Genomic DNA, 27,304 nt, shown 5'->3' with positions numbered 1-27,304 from the left:
CTCCGCCATCTTGTTTCTCCGCTGAGATCGGGAGCCCGTTTCTCCCACACAGTAAGCAGGCTGACCAATATCGTGCATGTAAGCTGAAGCTAACTGAAGCTAAAGTGGAATCTATACAATTATATCATATCGCCGTTTATTTCGATGCATATGCGCGAGCTCAGTCCACCTGACAGCCCTCTGTTCTGTCGGCGGAGAGAGAGACACAGACAAGCATGGAGGTTTTGGCGCGCCGAGGGCTTACTGCCGACGCTTCCCGGAGTTTCCCGGGGGCACGGTTCCTGGCCAGTGCCAATAGCTGGGCGCCGATTTGTTCCCGGTGATCCGACCGAGATTTCGGTGGGGGTCCCGACGCCAATGCGTCACTGGGTGTCCGACGAACGGCGTTTTCGGCACCGATGGGTACCAGAGTGACTGGGGCTTGGATCGGGAGGATCAATGCGGGCCGTGGGCGCAGTGGAGAGGACAGTGGCGGAGAGAGGAGATGGGATGCGCTGGAACGGAGATCATTATGGATGTATGGACTATTCTTCTGTATAGTAACAGTCTACAGCGGAGTTTTTACCGGCTGGCTTGACCTGGACCGTGCTAAGTCAAAACAAACACAATCTATACATTTATATGATATTGCCGTTAGAGGGCTTACTGCCGATGCTTCCCGGAGTTTCCCGGGGGCACGGTGCCGGCCAGTGCCGATAGCTGGGCGCCGATTTGTTCCCAGTGATCCGGCCGAGATTTCGGCGGGGCTCCCGACACCGATGTGTCACCGGGTGTCCGGCGAACGGCGTTTTCGGCACCGATGGGTACCAGAGCGACTGGGGCTTGGATCGGGAGGATCAATGCGGGCCGTGGGTGCGGTGGAGAGGACAGCGGCGGAGAGAGGAGACGGACACGGTCCAGCCATATACTAGGTTTTGACCTAGTCTTGTTAACAAACATTCAGAATGACACAGCCGATTTTCAAAATAAAATATTTCAAAACTGAATTTGACAATTCTCAATACATGTTCACAAACCAACTTTAGGGAAGCAAAGATTGCCCAGGTGCTGGTAACAGATTACTGAGTGTTTGTTGCGTTATTATTTGAGGTAAACTAACACCCTAAACCTAACCAACCCAACCAACGAAGGCAACGAGTACTAGCCAATCAGAGGCAGAGTAGGGTGGGTCATGCCTTCGCCATCCTAGGAAAAAAAAATTGCAGCACACTACTGAACTAGAAGGGCACTCGGAGAGCGCAGACCTCCGCCAAGGTTCATGCTATTATTGCTTGTTTGTGAGTCGGATCCGGATCCGCTCCAAAATGTAACGGGTTCTTCCTTGGCCCATGCTACACCCTTCCACGAAGTTTCATGAAAATCGGGCCAGTAGTTTTTCCGTAATCCTGCTAACAGACAAACAAACAAACGGCACCGAAAACATAACCTCCTTGGCGGAAGTAATGATGCGCATCAGAAGGGATTTAGAAGTGGGTATATGCAATGCTGACTGAAAAATAAGTAGGTATACATCGTATACCTGCGTATACCCTGCACTACACCACTGGTTCTACCAGCATTGCATTCTGAGGAACCGCTGAAAGAGCCAAGAGGAATCTCTCATTTGTAGTACTGCCTGATAAAGAACTGATAGCGTGAGAAGTCCAGCTATGAGGTATGACCATGGAATGATGAAAACAAAGTTGACAGCCATACCACAATAATGTCTGAGGATGATACAGTAATTAGAGCATGAAGGTATGATTTAAAGGAATGCAGTGTGATCCAGAGGAACTTGTTTGATATGAGCCTGATGTGCCAGATCCGTGGATATACGTAAGTTACATACTGACGTCTCAGGCTAGTTTCATGTAAGCAACAATGAATATCATAAAAAATCCAAAACAGTAAGGTGAGAAGAGGAGGAAGAGGTCAGTGTTACAATACTACCAATGTATTTGTTGGCTTGCCCTTTTGCAATTAATGGAAAAGCACTTAAGAGAATTTTGGCTGTCTTTTGGCAGCCTTTTGGCTGTTGCAGTCCAGCCAAAAATAAACTAATCTCTGACTGAAACACCATGTTTGCCTCATCTTGAATATATCTTATATTCATGCATTAGGCCTGTGTAGGACCAGTAATATTTGCAAACTGCCCCTTGACAAATAATGTTAATTTTATAATGGTGGCACACTCTGGCCTACACTATCTGTTGCAAATCAGCTGTTCCAAGAGACAGTTTACAAAAGAAACTACTGGCCCATAGACTACTTGCAAGGTGAGAGAATAGTTGTCCAATTTTCATGTGTGGATGGACTAAGGAATAAGGAATAGTTCACTCAAAATGCATAATTATGTAGTTGTCTCACACTATAGTCTGTGGGCCAGTATTGATTGCAAAATCTGCACCTCTTCTGTGGCTAATGTTAATTTCATAATGATCCTTACTCCCAGAAGTCAAGCAGCAGAAGTTAAGTGACAATGTGCAAATACTACTGGCCCATTTTTGGGCTAAATAAATATGTCTTTATTAAATTAAATATAAATATGCAAGGGTAGTCTTACATGTCACTGTTTATAACACAGGGCTTTTATCTTTTGCTGGACAGGCCGCTTTAAAAAAAAAAAATGGGGGTATAAATTAAGAGTATACCCACTTCTCCAGGCACCACTACACCACTGGGTAGAACCCCCCTGGATGGCATACAGGCATTTAAAGGATTCCTTAAGGAACCTTTGTTTTCTGCAAGAAAGGTTTCCCCAATTTGACTTGGGGTGCCCCTCAAATTGTTGAGGGACTTTTGCTGGTTACGAGAACCCTCGTAGCTGCTTAACACCTCAATTACATGTAATGTGTCTAATCATGTGTTACTCTCCAATGGAATTTTGTTAATTTGAAATGAGAGAATCTGTTACCATCATTCATCATTCAGATGCATTGCATTACAATGTGTTTCATATGTTGGCAAAACATGCATAAGCTAAACCAAAATGTTTTTTTACCACATTTTTTCAAGCTCTCTTTTCATGATCAATCATCAGTGAATCAAACATATGTTGATTGAAATTTCAAAATCAAATTTTCAAATTTTCAACTCAACTTCATATTACAGTGCTCAAATCAGTGATCACAGGTCAGTTTCATCTGGATAAGCTTGAACCAACAGGATCCTTAGAACTCTGCCCATAGCATGGAGTAAAAGAAACACATTAAGGTTGATTACAGCATAAAAAAATAACACTTGCTCAAATGATGAAGAATAATAAAAGGATCTAGGTGGAATTCTGATGTTAGTGTCTTGCATCACAGTCTGGTGATGTGAAACCTATACATAGGCCTGTTTGCCTTCTCTCTGCCGGCTGCAGAGGAGAGGGGAGGGCGGGGGAGTCGTCTTCGTGACAGCTGATGTAAAACGCAACCACTAAGGGATTCAAAACTCATCAAGTTTCAAATTCTACTGGTAGTAGCTTTAAAAGACTTTAAAAGACATTTGAAAGATATCGCTTATCGTAATGGGCACTCCCGTTATTTCTTCTAAAGCCTTGATGAAGTCTGTTCACATTAGACCTACATTAGACCAATACTTTATAGTGAATATTGAACAGTTATTGGAGAGGATTACATTTTGGAAACCATTTCTCATTTTGGAAACCATTTCTTTACAGGGAAACCTTAATATTTCCACACTTCCTGAACGTCTTTTATCCAACCAAAATAAAATGTAGTCAAGCTCAAGTGCCGTTTTGAGTTAGTAAATCATCTTGTGCTTGCATTATTATACAGAGGCATTGATTACAGGAGATAGGTCTAGCATTCTAACATCAATAAATCATTACCACATAAATTTTGAGACATTAGTATAATTACTGTAAACAAATAAGACCATCATCAAGAAGATCGTCAGCCTCTACCAGTTTCTACACTGCATTTTTCATTGTGTTTCTTGCAACAGGAGATGGTGGAAGGAGTGAAAGGCCGATGGGAAAATCACTTGCAACATGTTATCCTCTTCAGTAAAGACAAAGAGAAAACATGCGTTTTTGTTACTATGTTAAGATGAACAGGATTCATTATTGCAGTGGTGGTCTTTACTGTAATTATGGATGTGATGGTGATGTAGCTATGTACAAGCCATGCAGCCAAGTACTGTGGGCATCACCAAAGTACCCATGATCCCACTAAAGGATGTCCTCAACTGTATTATGGCTTTTATACAAAAGTTACCAATGCAACTGAAATGCATAGTGTATATTTATAAGAATAGAAAACAGGAGAAAACAAGAACAATCCCAAACCAGCTGCCTGGTTACCACAGGCACAGCAACCGGTAAGCCACAGCTAGGCATGTGTCATGGAGTTTAACATCTTGGACCGGTCAGACTGCTTGGCTGAAACTACCTGTTGTATTATCTGTTGATAATCATTTCATCATGTTTTTTACTGGTGACTGTCAGTTCCAGTTCAATTGCGTGCAATGGAGATGTTCCCTTGGCTCCACCCATACAAAATGCCACCTGTACTTGTTTTCTTTGTGGGTGTTGTTTTTCGTCAATTGCATGAGAACAATTTCACAAATCCAAAAATAATATCTAAGTTACATGACCTTACTTGAACTTTATGTCTTTTTTTTTTCCATTAGTTGAATATCTTATTTTTGGTAAATGTAGCAAACAATGACATGTATTACTCGACTAAACCTTTTTGGTTTTCATTCATCGTCTTCGTGACAGCTGATGTAAAACACAACCACTAAGGGATTCAAAACTCATCAAGTTTTAAATTCTACTGGTAGTAGCTTTAAAAGACTTTAAAAGACATTTGAAAGATATCGCTTATCGTAATGGGCACTCCCGTTATTTCTTCTAAAGCCTTGATGAAGTCTGTTCACATTAGACCTACATTAGACCAATACTTTATAGTGAATATTGAACAGTTATTGGAGAGGATTACATTTTGGAAACCATTTCTCATTTTGGAAACCATTTCTTTACAGGGAAACCTTAATATTTCCACACTTCCTGAACGTCTTTTATCCAACCAAAATAAAATGTAGTCAAGCTCAAGTGCCGTTTTGAGTTAGTAAATCATCTTGTGCTTGCAGTATTATACAGAGGCATTGATTACAGGAGATAGGTCTAGCATTCTAACATCAATAAATCATTACCACATAAATTTTGAGACATAAGTATAATTACTGTAAACAAATAAGACCATCATCAAGAAGATCGTCAGTCTCTACCAGTTTCTACACTGCATTTTTCATTGTGTTTCTTGCAACAGGAGATGGTGGAAGGAGTGAAAGGCCGATGGGAAAATCACTTGCAACATGTTATCCTCTTCAGTAAAGACAAAGAGAAAACATGCGTTTTTGTTACTATGTTAAGATGAACAGGATTCATTATTGCAGTGGTGGTCTTTACTGTAATTATGGATGTGATGGTGTTGTAGCTATGTACAAGCCATGCAGCCAAGTACTGTGGGCATCACCAAAGTACCCATGATCCCACTAAAGGATGTCCTCAACTGTATTATGGCTTTTATACAAAAGTTACCAATGCAACTGAAATGCATAGTGTATATTTATAAGAATAGAAAACAGGAGAAAACAAGAACAATCCCAAACCAGCTGCCTGGTTACCACAGGCACAGCAACCGGTAAGCCACAGCTAGGCATGTGTCATGGAGTTTAACATGTTGGACCGGTCAGACTGCTTGGCTGAAACTACCTGTTGTATTGTCTGTTGGTAATCATTTCATCATGTTTTTACTGACAGGTGACTGTCAATTGCGTGGGATGGAGATGTTCCCTTGGCTCCAGACATACAAACTGTCACCTGTACTTGTTTTCTTTGTGGGTGTTGTTTTGCCATTTTGCATGACAGCAATTTCACAACAAATACAATATCCAGGTTACATGACCTTACCTGAACTCGATGTCTTTTTTTTTTTCGTCAGTTGAATATCTGATTTTTGGTTAATGTAGCAAACAATGACATGTATTACTCGTCTAAACCTTTTTTGCTTTTATTTTACGGCTTTCTGGGAAACAGAAAAGAGGAGGAATGAGTACTGAAATATTTTAACTAAGTAAAATTACTGCAACTTCAGTTCAATTTGACTGAGTAAGAGTTCTTGTCTAGAAAGTCCTTTCAGTAAACAAATCTGAGTAGCTCCTTAAAAAATACTGAAGTACTTAGTTACATTCAAGCAATCATGCAAGATTTTGCATAGCCTATGTTTCAAAATTGTGACCAAACACCACAAACCCAGGCTCATTTAACTTTTGCGGACACCCGTTTCACATCTGAAAAAAAATATCAAAATACTTTATAAAAATACTCACTTTTTTGATTAAACAGTTAATAATTCAAACAAAATAATATTATGATCCTATCATGAAAAAGCCATGTTAAAGCTCTGAAACAAAGATCAATAATCTATGACAAACAAAAAACATGTCCCAAATGTGCCTATTTTTCCATGCTGGGTCACAACCGTACCCCCAAAATTAATCCAAGTACCCATTTTGGAATTCACTCTAAATAATTTGATGGGTCATTATCAGCCCGGTGTTTGGGAATGGGTCCTTTTTTAGCTCTCACATGAACAATGCAATAACATCACTTACAGTATTGATGAAGTCCAGAATGACTGTATGTTACTGTAAATGTCAGATCTCATTGTACTCATCAATTTTATGTTTCACAATCAAAGGCCTACCCAACTAAAAGTAGAAATAATTACTTTAAAAAATACTCCCAGAAAAGTGGCATTACTCTAAAAATCTTCTAACATTTTTGCCAACATATGAGCTACAAAAAAATTAATTAGGCTAAATAGGTCTCTTTAAGAAGCAGTACAGTAGGCTATATACAAGAAAGTAGTAGGCTATATAAGTATAGTCTATAGAATTAAAATAATATACAATATATAAAAATATACAGTATGGTATTAAAAAAGTAGTAAAAATAATGATAATAATAATAATAATAATAAAATGGAAAACCCCTATAGGGTCTTTTTGAAATACTTTTGCATATTTTCCTTGTTAAATGTGTCATTAAATGGTCAACTATAGTTCAACTTGACACAGCCAGGAAAAACACATGAGTTGCAGTTGTCGACAATGCCACTGTTTTATTCCACTTCACTCACCGTGCCACGGATTGGTCTTTAGTATTTGAATGGGACAATGCTCTGTTTCATATACGCAGGCTTTGCTTACATCATTCTCAGTTTAACCACAATGTAGCATGTTTTGGGACTGACCTGTCAATTTTATTCATCTAACTGGAAACCAATTTCTGCACAGCCTGGGAGCTGCCAAACACCCTGTACTGAGCACATTAGAGGATAGATAGGTTAAATAGAGGTCCACATGTTGCCTAATGCCTATTGAAGGTTTGTGAAATATATGCTGCCCTATGAAGTCAAACAGCATGCAGTAACTACTACTTCTTATGTGTTTTGAAAGTTAAATACCATGACCAGCGTATAGCTTTCATATCAACAGAAATCATACCTTTAAATGCTACTAAATGATATATAGTTCTCGTTTGTACTAACAAAAGTGGATTGTTGGGTCATTTTTCTTAGTTTCATTACTTATTACCTAGCTCCCCCTGGTGCACGTTAAGAAATAAGTCTTATTTGAACCAAAACAATCCACGTCTTCTGCCTTTTCAGGATGAGGCGGCTTGATGTACCATCTCCACCACTAAAGATGGGTCTAATACAAGTCCCACTGTAATCAATGATTAATATGGTCAATAATGAGTTTTGTGTTTGAGTTCATCTTAATCAATTAAGAGATCAATACTTGTTACACACAAAGACAGAAAGATAAAGGATGATTATATGGTAATTATACCATGGTATCACAATTAATTTACCAATGATATATGGATATTTAAAAATGTTGCAAGTAAGTGTGACCCTTGGTCTCTGGTTCTGCTTACTAGCCCAAGTACTGCACAGGAGCCAGGATGTATGGAGCATTCACAGTGGTTTATTCTGTAATAGTGGGACACACACACAACCACAATCGGTTGGCATTAATGAAAAGTTGGTCTGCTATTCGCTCCAGCTTGAGCCACAGCATGAGAATCCTACTCTGCTGTCTTTTACTTTTACATTGTGACCGTATAGTGGTACATTGATTATATATAAAAAAAGATAACTTAAAAAAATAAAATATTTTAACTGTACAGATATTTTATATTATCTATCTACGTAATAGTGTCAATATAATAGTGCAATACTATTAATACTATTACATACAACTACTATAACAATATCCAGTACTACATTCTTATAACATAAACATACAATTCGTGCATTAAAACAAAAGCATACATATCCCTGACTCTAAATGCTCCGTTTTACAAGGAAACAATACATTTGCTTTGCTGCCACCTTCTGGTGGTTACCGAAAATAACAGGCATGTAAGACGTGCAGGTCTTGGCAGTCTTCACAAAAGGATTTTCACCCAATTAACTGGCGATCTACATAGCATATAATACAGCACTTCACATTTTAACATATGAACATACCTGTAATAGTGGGACACACACACAACCACAATCGGTTGGCATTAACGGAAAGTTGGTCTGCTATTCGCTCCAGCCATGGGCGGAAATTACGGGGGGAACAGGGGGGTCCGGACCCCCCCTTCCTGGGAAAAACAGAGTGACTGTGGAGGATCTCTGGAAGTGTGTCAGTGGTGGCTGACCTCCAGCTGCTTCGCAAAGGTTAACTTAAAACAAAGGATGTGTCAGACATTTTTCTTTACTTCTACCACTCAATAGAATAAAACACATTCACAATTGTAACCAGACTACATTTTGTTCGCTCCGTTACCTCGCGGTTGAATCTTGTGCGTCAGCGTGTTGGTACGGAGCCGCGTCTCCTAATGCATGAATGTCTATGGAGGCAGGAGGTCTGTCCACAATTAAAATCCTCATAACTCACTGAATTTTCGACCGATTTTCAAGCGGTTTGGTTTGTTACAAATGCCAGACATGTATTTATGATACAGGATACTTGGTTAAATTAAAATGCGGGTTTTCATACCAAAATTATCTTTTGTAGATGGTAACAGTAATATTTCTATAATATAATAGGCTATTTAAGATTAACTTACCCTACGTAATTAGGTTCTAAGTATATTCTTTTTTTATTACTGCATGTAAAATGGCTGCCACTATGTAATTTTGTTTATAATTTTGGAAATAAATGAAGACTTAATTCTTAAAAAAGACCCTGAAGTAAGTTTGTGGCAGGCTTCATAGCGTTCTGGACTTTTACACATTGACAGCAAAACATTACAGATCTGCTTTTTCGGGAAAACTAAATCTAATTAGGCATATATTAGCTTTAGTTCAGTTAATGGGTGTTGCATCTCACCTACTACTGTAAATAACCTGCATGCTGTGTGTGTGTGTGTGTCTATTTGTCAGCCAGCCAGGTCAGTTAAAATGGCAGAGAAAAGAAAAACAGACATCCGATCATTTTTCAGTACACCGAAATGCCAAGTAGAAAGACCCCAGTAATATCAAAGGCAATTTGATAAAATCTTCATAAGAAAGGAATGAAGTGCTTATGGAAATGTTTCATAATGGACCTCTATATACATTTAATACAACAGTACTTTTGGCGGCACCTTTGGTGTCCCCTTCAGGAATTGCTCTTGAGAAATTTTTCTGTTTATTGTCCCCCCCAACAGTGAAATGAAATATCCGCCCTTGACTCCATGGCACACGGTTGAATATCTATGCTTTAATCATGCCTCGCCCTTCATACTCTAATATGATAATAATAATAATAATAATAATAATAATAATAATAATAATAATAATAAACTTTATTTATATAGCACCTTTCAAAACAAAGTTACAATGTGCTTCACAGGACAAAATAAAAATGGTGGACAACAATAGTAAAAACAATTTTAAAACAGTTTAAAGGTTATACAACATTGGGAAGGAAATATAGGAGCAAAAGAGCTACATATGAGGAAAAGTATAATAAGTAAAATAAAACATTATAAAATAGTTTAAAATTAATTAAATTAGTCAATAAAATAAGGAACAAGAGAATGACTTTGTATAATAATAGGTTTTAAGAAGTGACTTAAAAGGTGAAAGTGAAATCAGACCACAAGCCCTGAGAAAGCACACTTGTAAATATGTCTTTAAGAGGGATTTAAAAGAGGATAAGGAGCTCGCCAGTCTGATCTCCTCAGGGAGGTTGTTCCAGAGAGTGGGGGCCCTAACAGAAAAGGCCCGGTCACCCTTGGTCCTCAGCCGAGATTGTGGAATGGCTAGCAGAGCCTTGGCTGAGGACCTCAGGTTGCGACCGGGCACGTATGGTGTCAGAAGATCTGAGATGTACTTGGGTGCGAGTCCAGAACGGGCCTTAAAAGTCATCAATAATATCTTAAAATCAATTCTAAAATTTACCGGAAGCCAATGAAGAGAAGCTAAAATAGGAGTAATGTGCGCTCTTTTTTTGGTTTTGGTGAGGAGTCTGGCAGCTGCATTTTGGACAAGCTGTAATTTATGTAGACTCTTTTGGCTCAGACATGTGTAGAGAGAGTTACAATAGTCCAAACAAGAAGAAATAAAAGCATGTATGACAGTCTCTAGATTTCTCCTGGATAAAATTGAACTGATCTTGGAGAGTCTCCTGAGCTGCAAAAAACAAGACTGGACAACTGTGTTAACATGCTTGTTCAAGCTGAGTTGGTTATCAAAGGTGACACCAAGATTTTTGCAGTTTTGGCCTATATTTTGGGACAGAGAGCCCAGATGTTTTGAGGTATAAGGATTAGCTGTTCCAGGGCCAATAATAATTACCTCAGTTTTATCAATATTTAGCTTCAGAAAGTTCTGGGCCATCCAGCATTTGAGGTCAAGGATGCAGTCGTTGAGTGTATTCATTTGATAAAAATCATTGGGGTTAAAAGAGAGGTACAATTGAATGTCATCTGCATAGGAATGGAAGCTCACATTATGCCTGCGGATTACATGCCCCAGGGGTAACATGTAGAGAGAGAACAGGAGTGGTCCAGTGGTACTCTAATTACTGTATCATCCTCACACGTCATTGTGGTATGGCTGTCAACTTTGCTTTCATCATTCCATTGGCATTCCTCGTAGCTGGACTTCTCACGCAATCAGTTCCTTCTGAGGCAGTACTAAAAATAAGAGATTCCTCTTGGCTCGTTCAGGGGTTCCTCAGAATGCAATGCTGGTAGAACCCCCCTCGACGGCAAACAGAAACCAGTTCCTTAAGGAACCTTTGCTCAACGCCTCAATTACACACAAGCCCCTTTCACACATGCACCCTGTTCCGTACATTTAACAGCACAGAGGTCATGTGTGAATATGAGCCGGTGTCAAAATGCCGGCAAATCAGTTCCAGCAATTTACCTGCTCAAGTTGTACGTTGTAACATTTCTGGCAAAGTTCTGTATCAATCATATGTGCGAACAATTCCATAACATTAATGGCACAAGCAGGAATGTGGCTGCTCTGACGTAGGACACTGTTGTTGAACTGTGTGAGCCAATCATAAGGTTCATAAGGTGACGAGTTCATCCGCACTGGCTGTGACCACATGTAGGAGGGAAATACAAACCACAACGGGCAGTAGCATTTTGACGAAGGATTGGCAAAAATGTCGAATTGGACAGACGTGGAAATAAGAGAGCTCCTCAGCGTCCGGGCGGATGAAGAGATTAGCCAACAGATAATTCACCTGCCATGTTTTCAAACGGCTAAACGTAATTTCCGGGAAATGACAACAGAGGAATTTAACGGTATTGCCAGTGTTGTGTGAATGGTAGGCTTACGTTAAAATGCATAAAGGCATGTCTTGTGTGAACAACAGAAACTGATACCTTTAACAGAAAAAATAATCTGTCAATTTTTACAGGTTACATGTGTGAAAGGGGCTATAATACCATCATTCATCATTCAGATACACTACGTGTTGTTTTATCCTCTTTTTGCTGGCTCTCTGTGATGTTTTCATGAATCATCAGCGAATTCAACTTGTGTTGATTAAATTTTTCTTCTCAACTTTATATTACAGTGTTCTAAACAGTGATCACACTAGATCAGTTTCATCTGGATAAGCTTGAACCAATTGTTGCTTAGAACTCTGCCCATAGCATGGAGTAAAAGGCAATAGGATGCACTGAGTAATTTATCACATTAACCCTGCTGTCTATATTGTAAGATGTGTAAAGAGTAATTGTGAAAAACAATCATTCCATTGAATATTACTTAATTTGAATATCAATAGTTTAGTTTTATTTCACAGTGATAAAGAAATGCATTAATGAGGACACAGTAATAAAATGTGAGGATAAAAACAGAAAGAAGAGATAAAATTAATATTTTTTGCAGGTGAGATACAAAACAAAAGAAAACAAGGAGGCAAAAAAACATTTCAAAACAAACAAAACAACCAAATAAACAAACGTTTGGGAAACAAAATAGTTTCCCAAACAGCATCAGTATATTAGAGTCACCAGACTGCACCGTACCTGAATCAAACTTTTGGCCGACTTTCTGTTGTCATCATTTGATTTCAGGTGGCCTTTGATTTTAGGCCACTGTATGATTCTGAGCTGGTCGTACATCTCTTTCAGTCGAGTTTTACTAACTGGGTTGTTCATGTTCTCAGAGTCTCCTGTCTTTATTGAAAGAGACATTTCACTTGCCATTCTATGCAAGGAGAGATAAACACAATAAGATTTCTCCTACTTTATTTACATGCTTGAGTTTCCCAAGGCAACACTATATACAGCAAATTGCAATTTCTTTTTTCAATATGCTGCATGTACCTGTCTTTGAATGATTTAAATTCTTCCTCAGATTCTTTCAGGGCGGATCTGTAGGGATAAAATGTAGTGTGTGAAAATGTCTCATGCTTTTATTCAACAAGTTCATAAATCAACAACTGAATTAAAGTTTGTAACATGTAACACATTCATGTAACAGGATTATATTTTTTCAATTTACTAACAATATTTTTTATGTATCCAATCCATAGATCACATCTTAATGGTAGCCGAAACTGTGCTATGAACGTTGTCTGGCCTCAAACTGTCCTTTTATCCTTTAATTGCTATTTATTTATTGAGGGTTTATAATGAATTTATCTCTTGAATTCTCTGCACCTCTACTTGGAACAACCTGTAGAGGGAGCTCAAGCTTCAGAAACTAGTCACTCTATTTTAAAGTCAATGGAAACCACATCTATTTAAAATTGAAAATGTTTTAAAAGTTAGTTAGTTCTCTTGCAGTGTAATACTATTTTTTTCTTGCAATTTTTGATGACTTTGGTGTTTGTGTCTATATACATGTGTATTGTTAATGCCTTTGAAACTATGTGAGTGTTTGAAATTGTGAATGTGGAGAAGAGCGTCCGTGTTCAGCAAACCAAACCTGAGTTTGTAAAGGTTAAATAAATAAGTTTAAAAAATACAATAACGCATTGCTTTGTAGGACCTTTTCTCAAATCCAGTACATTAAAGAAACATGTGACAGAAGTCGAAATGTGTAATCCTTAAAGGCCCTGACACACCAGGCCGACGGTCGGCCGTCGGCCAATGTCGGGCCGTCGGTAAGCGCCTGTGTCCCTAGTTTTTGCGGTGTGTCCCGCACCGTTGGCACTAGTCGGACCCCTGTTGGCGGCTTTTCGGCCGATTGAGCATGTTGAATCGGCGGCGCAGCCCGTCGGTGAGAGAGATCACTCTGATTGGTAGTTCGTGTTTTGCCTCTGGATGATTGGACTGATAAATTCCTTCAACATGTGGAACTGAACAGGAAAGAGCCGAGCAAAATTTTTAAAATCGGAGGTTTCATTTATCTCCAGCTCTCGACACAGGTTTGGGAAAGTTGAGCCTGTCGCAGGAGTATCCATGATTTCACCCATTTAGTGCGGTTTCTCCTTATTTTTCGAGGCGACGCAACAGTCGGCCTTTGTCGCCGCTGGTTCTTTGACGTCGGTTTGGTGTGTCAGGGCCTTAACATGTGACATGCCTGTTACAAATACATTATGTAAACCCTTTACAAATAGTGTTACCAAGGAAACTATGTGAAACTAACTTGAATTCATTGCGTATGTAACGGGTCCCAGGAGGGAGGGCCATAAACAGATAATACCTGTAGAAACAGGATAAGTAGTGAGCTGAGAAAGGAGACGTTGTCGTTGTATCTCAGGTGTTCTTCCTCTCTTTATTAAAAGATACTTTCTTCTCTTTCAAAATGTGATATATTGAATTACACAATAAATGTCTGCCATGTCAATAAAAACACATCACATGTACACATACATTTTTGATGATAATAATATGATAATAATTTACCGTAGCATTAGTCACTGTTTAGTTACTACAAGTCAATGAAAGGTAAAAATCATACATTCTTAGTACCTGGACTGCTTCACTAGTTAATTACCTTTTCTGTCATACAACAATATCAGTAAGTTACAAATATGAGCCTAATAGCTATGAAGATTTGCAAATAATTTATATTTACAACCATACAAAATCATGAGGATGCCTGGGGGTTTCACCAAATAAAACATGTAACATAAATTTACAAAATGAAACTAACAAAAAGCTGCATCACTGTCCATCTATAAGGCACCGGAGTGGACATTAGTGTGTGCCTGTAACCATGGCAACCAGGCAACCAGCCGGCTAGCTTAACCTAGCATAATGATTATATTTAGCATCACACCAGTCAGGTAGCCATCCATTTACAATAAAACAATAATAATAAGAATACTCTTACTGCAAAAAGACAACATTAAGGGGCGATCTTTGGTCACAAATTACCCTATTTTTCTTGACCGTTACCAAAGTTCTACGACCGTTAATTTCCCCACAATATAAGCTTAAAAACACATTTACAGAGATCGCAGTTACAACAGAACACACCCAGGCTTAGCTAAGGGTCTTATCTAAATGTGTATGAGGGGGCATTGTGTTCACAACATGTACAAACCTGTAGAAACCATGGATGTATTAAACTATGGATGAGGCATTCAAAGATGGCGGCCCATTCATTCCAATGAAAGTTGCTCACCCAGCGCATACGCCGAAAAAGTTTTTACGAATCCTACTTCCGTGTCCACAGCACCTGCGCAGTAGTGTTTTTCTTGGCCCCGCCTATCCCACATGAACGAGTCTAGTGGCGTTCTCGTTGCGACCGTGACGACAGCGCGTTCATGTGCAGCTTTCTAGGTTCTAGGTTCTGATTGACAGTTGCTGCTGCAGACTCGGCTCTTCGGGGAAACCACCGTCCAGGTATGACTCTATCATTTATTCAATCACAGAACATTTGCTTTATTTGTATAAATCTTACATCCGATGTGAAGTGATTCAGTCTGGATAAAGTTGAGCTAAGCTAACGTTGGTAATAACGGTTAGCATAACGAGACGGCTAAGAATCTAGAGGCTAGAGTCAGCTAACACATCCATGGGTTAACATCAAACAAGTTAACGTAAAGATAGAAATGTTCGCTAACGTTAGATCATAGACTAAACTTTGCATTTGTGATTTACGCTCCACTCGTGTTGCTCCACTTGTTGTGTTGAACGTTGTCTTGTGTTTCTCACAGGGAGTCAAGTTCATGCCACACATCGCTAGCCAGGTCCATGTCAAGGGTTTACTTGCTTAACCAGGTGAGGAGATTCATTTTGAACTTAATTTAGAGCATTTTCGACGAGAGATGGTTCACATCGGTCACAGATAGTAATGACTTGGTAGCGACTTTTTCACCTCTACTGGAGCCAGTGCTTCACAAATTAAGTACGTTTCACCCTGTGCTGTAATCATCATCATGATGTATGCTAACTGTTTTCTGTAAGACACTGAGCCGCAGATACTAACTGCAATTTCTTCTGTTACAGAAACTCCTGCTCTTCAAGAACCACTGACACTTCTCTGGAAAATGCTCCCAAAGAAATTAACTTATTTATGATGTGTTCTGGCCTTTTCACTAGTTTCTTTCTTTACTAGATTTCTTAACCCTTTGCTTTTACTGAATCTTACCTTGTACTGACATATTACAGCTGCTCTCTGTGGACCAGGGCTCTCTAAATATCCACCTGTTATAAACTAGTGTTCCAGTTCAAAGATGATTGTGTTTTGTTTTGTTTTTTTTGTCTTGTAATGCTTGATACTCCTGAGAAAGTTTCACCCATATAAAATGGAACATGTAGAATGGAACGTATTTTGAAATAAATGTTTACTTTACATATAACAGTTTGTCTTGGATCATCTCTTAAATAAGTCTTATTTGTCATCACTCTGTAGTCCATTGCCCTCAAATTACTTTTCTCCATCTTACCTTGGTTATTACATTTTACCAGCATTATGTTTTTCTAGTCACAAATATCAATATTATGTTACTAATAGTGTTTTTATTTATACAAGTCTTACAGAATATACACATACATTTTTTGAATGTCTCTTCCTTGTGAGTAATTTCTGACAATATTGACTAAAGCCACACATCTAGACCACATAGTCCAAGTTAACCAACATGCTGTTGCCTCAGTGTAGAGATAGTATTACTTGTAGCCATTATTATTCTGCTGCATGTATTGATTTAATCCATGGGACTGAACTACACTGGATCAAAGGTGGGTCACCTCACAACATTTAGTCACGAGAAATATTAGTACTCTGATCAAACACAGTCCTATATAAACAGTGTATGAAGATAGGTTTGCATTCTGCAACTTAGATGCAAGGTTTGCTAGTGAAAAAAAAAATCTTAAATTATTATCATTGGGAATATTCTAGGTTCGTTTGGTGTCACACCAAGGTTTTCTAACTATAAATTTACAGACAGTAAAAGAAATTAGAACAACCATCAAAGCCCAAATATATTCATAACTTTAATAGGATAAAGAAAAGTACATAGGCATAGTCTGTAAACTGAGAATTTCGAGATGTAAATAAATATATAATAGTAAGTAGGTGCATAGAACTGCTTATGCTACATGTAGCTGGTTAACTACAGCAATGTTATAACGTTAGCTAGCTAGCTTGCAAGCGACCTATTTAATCAAGAGAGAAACAAAAACAAAATAGAAACCATCCGTTATTGTTCTTAAGTCTTGCCTGTTAAACCTAAGTGTCGGCGGACGTGTAGGTTGAGTTTAATGTGATCTAGGTTGATCACATACAGCTAAACGCCTCCGCTAACAATCAGCTAGCTGTATAGCTTGTCAACAGTGGAAGTAGAAGCGGTGAATGCGCACGGAGCGTTCCCGTGGCCTAGAGGCGCGTTCACGGAGCTTCAGAAAATACAGCTTTATACGGCTCTTGGTGGCTTCCAAAGAAAAATGGACCCAATGATTTAAAACTTGATAATTCAAACAGTCGTTTTTGACTTTGAGTGATACCCAGAAAAATTTTCCCGGAGTTTTACAGCTGTTTCTTTCCCCATGTATGTCTATGGGAAAAAGTCTTTTTGGGCCCCATGGCGTCACGTGACTTGCAATACCGAGCTTGGCCACTACGCCAAAATCGCCGCACAGCCCAGAGCTCTTCCTGGGGGCTTGGTAGAAACAGGATAAGTAGTGAGATGAGAAAGGAGACGTTGTTGTTGTATCTCAGGTGTTCTTCCTCTGCCTGAGAACGCGACCGACGCTGATAATATGCCAACGTCTCCCCCTAGTGACGAACACTGCTATATTAGCCACTATAAATGCCATACAGGAATGAATGAAAGATGGATTGCTCAGTGCAATCAAACAATACCACATACCAATACTATATAAAAATATACAGTATATACACAAATTGTGACAAGACGTTTGTGTGTCAAACGTATATCATGTGCAATATTTAAAATTGCCATTAAAAGAATGTTCAGAAAAATATTTACCTCGCCTCCATAAGTTTCTGTTTGTAATGTTCTTCCATTTCAGCCATACTGTGTTAAAATAATCTTAAATGGTTATTTTGGTTAAACCAGGTTCACTGTAATTCATAACTTTAATGCCATGAATGTATACATGTTCATGTGATGTTTTTTGGATTATCTGTCAGTTCCATAAAATGAATACAATATTATCAGAAACCCACCTGTTTTCATATTGTAGTGCATTTTGTTGACACTGATGGCAACTTGATTCGACACAAGCATCTCTCATAGAGCTTTGGCTGTGTAAAGGAAATGAAAACAATATTCAATATAAGATGTCTGTTTGTGTATGATTTTCTTTTTTTTTTTTTTTGTGCCAGGCTTTACTGTTTGTGGTTGATTGATTATCCAGTAATGAAACATACTGGGACAAATTCAGAGGCAAAGTTTCAGGATTTCCCAGTGGAGTTCCACTGACAAAAGATTTTGTCATCAACTAGGCTCCATCAGTGTCCATGAAAGAAACCCACTACATATATGGTAGCTGTTTACTGTAAAGTTCTGACAAAAAAGTTCATCTTCCCCACCAATTTCCATCTATTTTGTATAACACTCTTCTATTCAAAAGTCAGCAGCATAGATCCATTCAACAAATTATACAAATATAGCAAGAACATGTCCTAGTTTGTGTGACAATTAATATTAGCCCAAGCCAACCAAACAACGCTGCATCTTTCACCTACATGACAACAAGCTACATGCCATTTGACAACTGTATTTAAAGGCTTAAATTGTAGAAACTTCTTGTGCAATTTTATATCAGCTATATGCCGTGAGTGTAAGTCAATACGATCAGTTGCATAGCATACCTTCCAGGATCTGTCTGATAGTTAATGACCCTGAATATGTGGAAGAAATCAACGGTTTAGTCATTTTTAATTTTTCACTTGTTATCTGATCAACATAATTCATGGATTTTAGATGTATAGGATGTGAAGTCACTGAGAAATGCAGCAAATTGTAGCAAATAACAACTTCTACCTCTGCTCTGATAGATATCCTGCATCAAGAACTTGCCCACTGCATCCAAAGAGTTTGGGGTTAGGAGAAAGAGCCGATGATGGCATCACATTATCAGGGTTCCTGCATTTTAAATTCGCAAAGAATGCTGCATCCTCTCAGTCTGTTGTCTTGGGTGTTCGTCATATCTTGGAGGAGAACGGCTGCAAAAGAAGCATAACAAAAATGTTGTCAAGCAGCATGTATCTCTATCTTATACTGTTGTAAAGGAATAAATGGAATTACATCTACAAACAATATGTCACTCCACTCAACAGCTGCTGTATTCTACAGTATAGACTTTTCAATGGGAAAGTTGTCGGAAGTTGTTTCCTTGACTTCATTTACTACTCACTTAGGCTTTCTTTTGTACTCATTTTGCTGTTTGTCTTGTCTCTTATCTTGTCCAAGGCAGATGTGTACTGAAGCTACAACTCTGTCTGTCAGCGGTACTAATGTAGGTTCCAACAAACTCCAAGGGGGTTGGGCCTCAGCGAAAGAAAAGATAAGCTTGCAGGCTATAAATACACAAAGTGAAACAGGGTTCTTCACGTTGTTTGAAGCATTGCTGCTGCTGCTGGTCATTGCCATTTTGATTTTTTTATTTCATCATTGTTGACCTAGACTAGCTGGATCTGTTTCTAAAATGGGTGATTCGTTTATCATAGCGATAGACTTTGGTACTGCATACAGTGGATATGCCTTCAGTGTGTCATCCAGACAGGCACAAACGGAACCCACTGTGCCATCCTGGGGAAAAGAGCATGGATTTGAAACCTTGAAGACTCCTACCTGCATTCTTTTTAATGAAAATGAAGAATTCCTCAAGTTTGGTTATGATGCCAAAATGGCATACACTAAAGCGATGCGTAGTGAAGAAGCAAAGAAAAACTACCTCTTTGAAAACTTCAAGATGTCACTCTATGGAAAAGTGAGTAAAGAGTGGTCTGTAAATCTAAATGTACAGTAGTTTTGAATGCCTCATGAATAAAGGCAGGATATCAGTTTTCCTATAATGTAGATTAGATTACAAAATATGTCTTGTTGTTACCCACACATAAGAGCTACCTACAAATGATTTTCATTCCAAGATGTTATTGTAAAGCTGTATTGTACAGTTTCAGGAGAGAAAAAAGATATGTCTTACCTTTAGTGCCGAGTCAAAAGGAAGAAGAGAATTGAATCAGAGTTGAGTGTTGGTTGAAGCTGGAAAGTAGCTCTTTCACTTCGGTTGTTCTACCCTCACATCATGTTTATAACATTGATTGAATCTCAGTGTCTCACTTAGTGTACTATTGCCATATATTGCAGCGTAATTCAGTGCTAAAGATGGGTTATAGACTATTTTGTCTTCAGACCTTCCAAGTTTGACTCCTTTCCATCACCACACAGTAATTTGGTGGCAAACCATGGCACAGTGGTAGAGGGGAAATGCACGCAACAACATGAGAATAGAGAAGCATCTTCCATGTTAACTCCTGATTCAGTCTGACTCAAATGGCTATGTTTTGTATGATGATCTTAATAATAATAAAAAAGGGTTCTAAGAATATTTGAACTAACATCTTGTCAATCATCACCAGCAACTCAACAGGGATGTAATGATTGCAGCCATAAATGGCAAGTCGATGAGTGCCTTGAAGGTAATCACAGAAACCCTGCGCTACCTGAAGGAACATGCACTGAAAACCATCAGTGACAACACAGCTGGGATGAAGTTCACCGCCTCTGATTTCACCTGGGTGCTGACTGTGCCTGCTATCTGGGATCCTTCTGCAAAGCAGTTCATGAGACAAGCTGCAACTGAGGTAAGTGCATTTGTTAAATTCTGAAATGATTGGCAAAATATACAATACGTATTTTCTTTTTCATATTAACAAGAATGTGTGACTTATTTTATTTCTAGGCTGGTATTGTGACTGAACACAAAGCAGACAGGTTGGTAATAGCTCTGGAACCCGAGGCAGCCTCAGTCTGGTGTAAGAAGCTCCCATCTGATGGTTTCATAGCAGAGACCGTTGGCCAAAACACACTAGAGCAAGCTCCTGGAACACAATACATTGTTGTCGATTGTGGAGGTATGTGGTGCTGTTAGTAAATATACGAAAACATTTTCTTATCCAGACATAAGCTTTAAAATCGGGTTGCATTTCCACAGGTAACAGCATACACAACCATGCAAATTTGTCATTTTCCATTTCAAATTTGACTTGACTGCAAAATATTTATTGTTAAGCATAGCTTTTACTTATTGCCTCAGGTAATAGTGTCCAGATTTGTAAGAACTTATCATTAGCTCAAATGCTGTAGTTGCTCAGCAGTTTTAATTGCAGCCTTTTTGTCTTATAGGTGGAACTATTGACATAACTGTACATGAAGTGCTGGGTGGAGGAGCCCTGAAGGAGCTGTACAAGGCCTCTGGTAATGACCTGGGAGGGCAAAATGTTGACAAAAAGTTCAAAAGTTTCCTCAAAGAAACATTCTCTGATGACCTCTGGGATGAGTATGAAAGAAGTTATCCCAGCGAGTTTCAGAAGATGATGTACAGCTTCTCGGTTCTTAAATGTGTGGAAGAGGATGTGGAGATTTCCTGCCCGTTTAACTTAGCAGCATTAGCTCAGAAAAGGCAAAACATAGAAATGTTCTTCCAGACAGTGCAAGGTGCATCCTGGGATGACGGAGCGATCAAAATCTCAAAAGAGAAAATGAAGTCTTTCTTTGATGAGAGTCTTAGCGGGATCACTAAGAATCTCAGAGAAATCTTGAAGAAAGATTTAAGAATTGAATACATTGTATTAGTGGGGGGCTATGCCTCAAGTGTGACTCTGCGCAAACACATTAACAAGCAGTTTGGCAGTCAGTGTAAAGTGTTGTGCCCTTTTAAGGCCCAAGAAGCAATCGTGAAGGGAGCTGTCATGTTTGGAAGACATCCAGAGGTTGTGGCATCACGAAAAAGTGCCTTTACTTATGGGATCAATGTGGCTGAGAGGTTTGATGAGTCCAGGCACAAGGAAGAAAAGAAGTTCTCAAACAAAGAGGGTGACTGGTGTAATGATGTTTTCAACAAACTGGTGGAAATTGATCAAAATGTGGGTTGGAATGAAACCAAAGAGCACATCTTCACTCCAATAGAAGCAGGTCAGACAGTGGTAAAGTTTAGTTTTTATCGCACAGAGAGAAAAGATCCTAAGTATGTGGATGAATGGGGAATTGACCCAGTTGGTTCATTTGATGTTAGCATGCCTGACACTAAACGTGGCATGGATCGCAGGATCAAATTAGAAATCAAGTTTGGCTCCACAGAAATACAAGCCACAGCCACTGACATAGATTCCAACTCAACAGGATCTATCAAGATTGACTTCATGAGCACAGCATAAGACTGTTACAAGAATATCCAAAATGCAGCTGTTTCCTCTATTAGAGCTTGGGGGCCCAAGTTATGCCTAGGTTATTCTATAGTAGGCAGATGCAGATGACAGGCAAAAGCCTAAGCTTACAAAAAGGTGGATGGTTTGGCATTGGTTAAATTGGAAGAATTATGATTTCCACTTTCCTTCATATTATTATGATGTTATATTTTATAAGTTTTTTATGTCAGTCAATAGATTTTGTATTTTTCAAAATGGCTGAAACATGCAACAGTGAAACATCTTGTATTACACTTTGATGTTACAGAACAACAATACATATTTTGCACTCATTTGCCCCCTTTACACTTGGCATTAACATGTCTCATATCCAAAATGTGTCTAGATATAAATTATCTGGATTACATTTACACCTGACATTACAATGTGTCTCTGGTACAAGTTAAAATTTGATTTCTCTGTCCCTTGCCAAAATGCAGATTGCTGTGTACTTAACTTGATCTCGCTGTTGCCAACTTGGTGACCTTGTCACACGATTTAGCGACTCTTCAGACCTCCCTGGAGACTTAATTTCTCAAAAGCAACTAGTGACAAATCTACACACGTTTTCGGACCATAGGGAACAGTTGGTGTGTTGACTACCAAAGCATTTTGTGCCAAATTGTTAGCCTACGGCTGATGTTAATGTTCATAAATTTGTGCCACTTGCTTGTCTAAAATGATGATCACTGCGCTTCCCATACACAGTGTAGCCCCTCCCTCTGTTAAGAGTGTGGACTGTATCAAATATATTCATGTGCAAATTATCGTATGATGTCGTCTAGCAACCCTGACAATCCATTTTTTGCTGTTACTATCTGAGCTGCCTGAGGTCTGTTTAATTTGTGTGCACTGTGGATCCATTGACGTAGTTGCTGCAGTATATGTGGATTGGAGACTTGTTAATGTCGGCAAATGCCTGTCTGATCATTTCTGGAGGTAGTTTGGGTGACTGAATCCTCAACACCTCTTGAGTGCTCTATCTGATTAAAATTCTTCAGGACGCATGTTAATACTTCATCATTATCAATCTTTGTAATCTTTTGCTTCACAACAAAACAGAAGGCAAAATATTGTCTCAATAAATGAAAAATTATATATTGTAGCCTACTGTCTTTCTCTATCTTTATCTGTGTTTTAATTTTTATCTGCGTTGTATAGCGGTCCACGACCAAATGTTATTGAACTTCCAGCTATAGCAATGAGATTAACCTAACTAATAATTATGAGCACAATAGTGCAGCATTAACATAAGCATCTATATATAAGTGTTGCATATACTGTATAAGTGAAGTGTTTTTGTTCTTCATGTTCATCATACAGTTTGGTGTGTTACTCCCTAATGAAGGCCACAGTATGGCCGAAATACTTTGCCTAAGCTTACAAAAATGTTGAATGGTTTGACATTGATTAAATTGGAGGAATTATGATTTTTCACTTTCCTTCTTACTATACTGATGTTATATTTTATAAGGTTGTTTGTTTTTCATGTCTGTCAATAGATTTTGTATTTCTCAAAACTGCTGAAACATTTTACAGCGAAACATCTTGTATTACACTTTGATGTTACATGAGATTAACCTAACTAATAATTATGAGCACAGTAGTGCAGCATTATCATAAGCATCTGTAGCATATATATAAGTGAAGTGTTTTTGTTCTTCATGTTCATCATACAGTTTGGTGTGTTACTCCCTGATGAAGGCCACAGTATAGCCAAAATACTTTGGAGTTAATTTTAACATGTTTTTTTTTGTACTAATCTTTCAATAAAGGATTTTTAATTTTTTGCTTGAAGACTGCCTTGGAACTCTCTTTTCACTGAAAGCAAAAACTCCAAACCAAAGAGCATCTTCAACAAATGTCTCCACACATACAAACCCAATAAAGCACACACTATTATCTCTTCTTTAAATACATTATTTGTCCAAAATGTTACACACTGAAAGCAGTGCTGCATTACAATAAGGAGATAATTTGTAAAATATTTTAGTGAATAAACAAACTGACATCAACATCAACAAACTGATGGCTCTTTAAAAAGGTCTGGAGTTAAACTCATTATTTGTTTCCAAAGTTACGGCCTAATCTTAACAGTGACAATCATCTTCCCACTGGCATTAGCAGATGTGAAAGAGGTGTGAGGCAGACATGTGTCAGTAGAAAACCTTACCAGGGTTTCTTCCATTTTTTTGGCTGGACCGCAACAGCGGGGCCAGCCCTATAAACGCGAATGTCTGTCACTCACTGACTGACTGAGTGACAGAGTGATGAAGTTACACCATTGGTCGGCCATGGCACGTGGCACATCATAGGATCACAGAGCCAGAAATTTAAGTTTCATTTTCTCCGCCATCTTGTTTCTCCGCTGAGATCGGGAGCCCGTTTCTCCCACACAGTAAGCAGGCTGACCAATATCGTGCATGTAAGCTGAAGCTAACTGAAGCTAAAGTGGAATCTATACAATTATATCATATCGCCGTTTATTTCGATGCATATGCGCGAGCTCAGTCCACCTGACAGCCCTCTGTTCTGTCGGCGGAGAGAGAGACACAGACAAGCATGGAGGTTTCGGCGTGCCGAGGGCTTACTGCCGACGCTTCCCGGAGTTTCCCGGGGGCACGGTTCCTGGCCAGTGCCAATAGCTGGGCGCCGATTTGTTCCCGGTGATCCGACCGAGATTTCGGTGGGGGTCCCGACGCCAATGCGTCACTGGGTGTCCGACGAACGGCGTTTTCGGCACCGATGGGTACCAGAGTGACTGGGGCTTGGATCGGGAGGATCAATGCGGGCCGTGGGCGCAGTGGAGAGGACAGTGGCGGAGAGAGGAGACGGGATGCGCTGGAACGGAGATCCTTATGGATGTATGGACTATTCTTCTGTATAGTAACAGTCTACAGCGGAGTTTTTACCGGCTGGCTTGACCTGGACCGTGCTAAGTCAAAACAAACACAATCTATACATTTATATGATATTGCCGTTAGAGGGCTTACTGCCGATGCTTCCCGGAGTTTCCCGGGGGCACGGTGCCGGCCAGTGCCGATAGCTGGGCGCCGATTTGTTCCCAGTGATCCGGCCGAGATTTCGGCGGGGCTCCCGACACCGATGTGTCACCGGGTGTCCGGCGAACGGCGTTTTCGGCACCGATGGGTACCAGAGCGACTGGGGCTTGGATCGGGAGGATCAATGTGGGCCGTGGGTGCGGTGGAGAGGACAGCGGCGGAGAGAGGAGACGGACACGGTCCAGCCATATACTAGGTTTTGACCTAGTCTTGTTAACAAACATTCAGAATGACACAGCCGATTTTCAAAATAAAATATTTCAAAACTGAATTTGACAATTCTCAATACATGTTCACAAACCAACTTTAGGGAAGCAAAGATTGCCCAGGTGCTGGTAACAGATTACTGAGTGTTTGTTGCGTTATTATTTGAGGTAAACTAACACCCTAAACCTAACCAACCCAACCAACGAAGGCAACGAGTACTAGCCAATCAGAGGCAGAGTAGGGTGGGTCATGCCTTCGCCATCCTAGGAAAAAAAAATTGCAGCACACTACTGAACTAGAAGGGCACTCGGAGAGCGCAGACCTCCGCCAAGGTTCATGCTATTATTGCTTGTTTGTGAGTCGGATCCGGATCCGCTCCAAAATGTAACGGGTTCTTCCTTGGCCCATGCTACACCCTTCCACGAAGTTTCATGAAAATCGGGCCAGTAGTTTTTCCGTAATCCTGCTAACAGACAAACAAACAAACGGCACCGAAAACATAACCTCCTTGGCGGAAGTAATGATGCGCATCAGAAGGGATTTAGAAGTGGGTATATGCAATGCTGACTGAAAAATAAGTAGGTATACATCGTATACCTGCGTATACCCTGCACTACACCACTGGTTCTACCAGCATTGCATTCTGAGGAACCGCTGAAAGAGCCAAGAGGAATCTCTCATTTGTAGTACTGCCTGATAAAGAACTGATAGCGTGAGAAGTCCAGCTATGAGGTATGACCATGGAATGATGAAAACAAAGTTGACAGCCATACCACAATAATGTCTGAGGATGATACAGTAATTAGAGCATGAAGGTATGATTTAAAGGAATGCAGTGTGATCCAGAGGAACTTGTTTGATATGAGCCTGATGTGCCAGATCCGTGGATATACGTAAGTTACATACTGGCATCTCAGGCTAGTTTCATGTAAGCAACAATGAATATCATAAAAAATCCAAAACAGTAAGGTGAGAAGAGGAGGAAGAGGTCAGTGTTACAATACTACCAATGTATTTGTTGGCTTGCCCTTTTGCAATTAATGGAAAAGCACTTAAGAGAATTTTGGCTGTCTTTTGGCAGCCTTTTGGCTGTTGCAGTCCAGCCAAAAATAAACTAATCTCTGACTGAAACACCATGTTTGCCTCATCTTGAATATATCTTATATTCATGCATTAGGCCTGTGTAGGACCAGTAATATTTGCAAACTGCCCCTTGACAAATAATGTTAATTTTATAATGGTGGCACACTCTGGCCTACACTATCTGTTGCAAATCAGCTGTTCCAAGAGACAGTTTACAAAAGAAACTACTGGCCCATAGACTACTTGCAAGGTGAGAGAATAATTGTCCAATTTTCATGTGTGGATGGACTAAGGAATAAGGAATAGTTCACTCAAAATGCATAATTATGTAGTTGTCTCACACTATAGTCTGTGGGCCAGTATTGATTGCAAAATCTGCACCTCTTCTGTGGCTAATGTTAATTTCATAATGATCCTTACTCCCAGAAGTCAAGCAGCAGAAGTTAAGTGACAATGTGCAAATACTACTGGCCCATTTTTGGGCTAAATAAATATGTCTTTATTAAATTAAATATAAATATGCAAGGGTAGTCTTACATGTCACTGTTTATAACACAGGGCTTTTATCTTTTGCTGGACAGGCCGCTTTAAAAAAAAAAATTGGGG

General features: G+C 39.3%; 2 protein-coding genes and 1 long non-coding RNA gene across 3 annotated transcripts in view; 1 reads left to right on the top strand and 2 right to left on the bottom strand.

The window, feature by feature from the left end:
* Positions 1-19,029, bottom strand: part of LOC139920352 (uncharacterized) — a 29,063-nt gene extending 10,034 nt beyond the window's left edge. Inside the window, exons 1-2 of the mRNA XM_078286267.1 lie at positions 18,919-19,029; positions 18,747-18,776 (exon numbers count right to left, since the gene is read on the bottom strand). Of these exons, the coding sequence (XP_078142393.1) occupies positions 18,747-18,776; positions 18,919-19,004 (116 nt within the window). The 5' untranslated portion in view covers positions 19,005-19,029. The remainder of the gene's footprint in view (positions 1-18,746; positions 18,777-18,918) is intronic.
* On the bottom strand, positions 12,484-18,146 carry LOC144539929 (uncharacterized). The gene is made up of 4 exons (XR_013505158.1): positions 18,099-18,146; positions 17,899-17,946; positions 12,833-12,880; positions 12,484-12,713 (listed from the first exon to the last, which is right to left on the bottom strand). It is a non-coding gene; the product is annotated as an uncharacterized LOC144539929 (long non-coding RNA).
* A 553-nt stretch (positions 19,030-19,582) lies between the features above and the next one.
* Positions 19,583-23,444, top strand: LOC144539922 (heat shock 70 kDa protein 12A-like). Its single transcript, XM_078286263.1, has 4 exons — positions 19,583-19,867; positions 20,520-20,744; positions 20,843-21,014; positions 21,286-23,444. Exons 1-4 carry the CDS (start codon positions 19,583-19,585, stop codon positions 22,314-22,316), a joined length of 1,713 nt encoding a protein of 570 aa, XP_078142389.1. The 3' UTR covers positions 22,317-23,444.
* The last annotated feature ends 3,860 nt before the right edge of the window (positions 23,445-27,304 follow it).

Source organism: Centroberyx gerrardi, chromosome 10 (genome assembly GCF_048128805.1).
Source record: "Centroberyx gerrardi isolate f3 chromosome 10, fCenGer3.hap1.cur.20231027, whole genome shotgun sequence".
Lineage (NCBI taxonomy): Eukaryota > Metazoa > Chordata > Actinopteri > Beryciformes > Berycidae > Centroberyx > Centroberyx gerrardi.
The sequence above is the reverse complement of the archived record's forward strand: the minus strand, read 5'-3'. Positions and strand labels throughout refer to the sequence as shown.

Bases quoted from the DNA above. Each gene is read 5' to 3' on its own strand.
- LOC144539922 (XM_078286263.1), top strand. From the start codon at position 19,583: ATGGGTGATTCGTTTATCATAGCGATAGACTTTGGTACTGCATACAGT. The intron at 19,868-20,519 runs GTGAGTAAAGAG...AATCATCACCAG, and splicing joins AGATGTCACTCTATGGAAAA to CAACTCAACAGGGATGTAAT. The intron at 20,745-20,842 runs GTAAGTGCATTT...TTTTATTTCTAG, and splicing joins TGAGACAAGCTGCAACTGAG to GCTGGTATTGTGACTGAACA.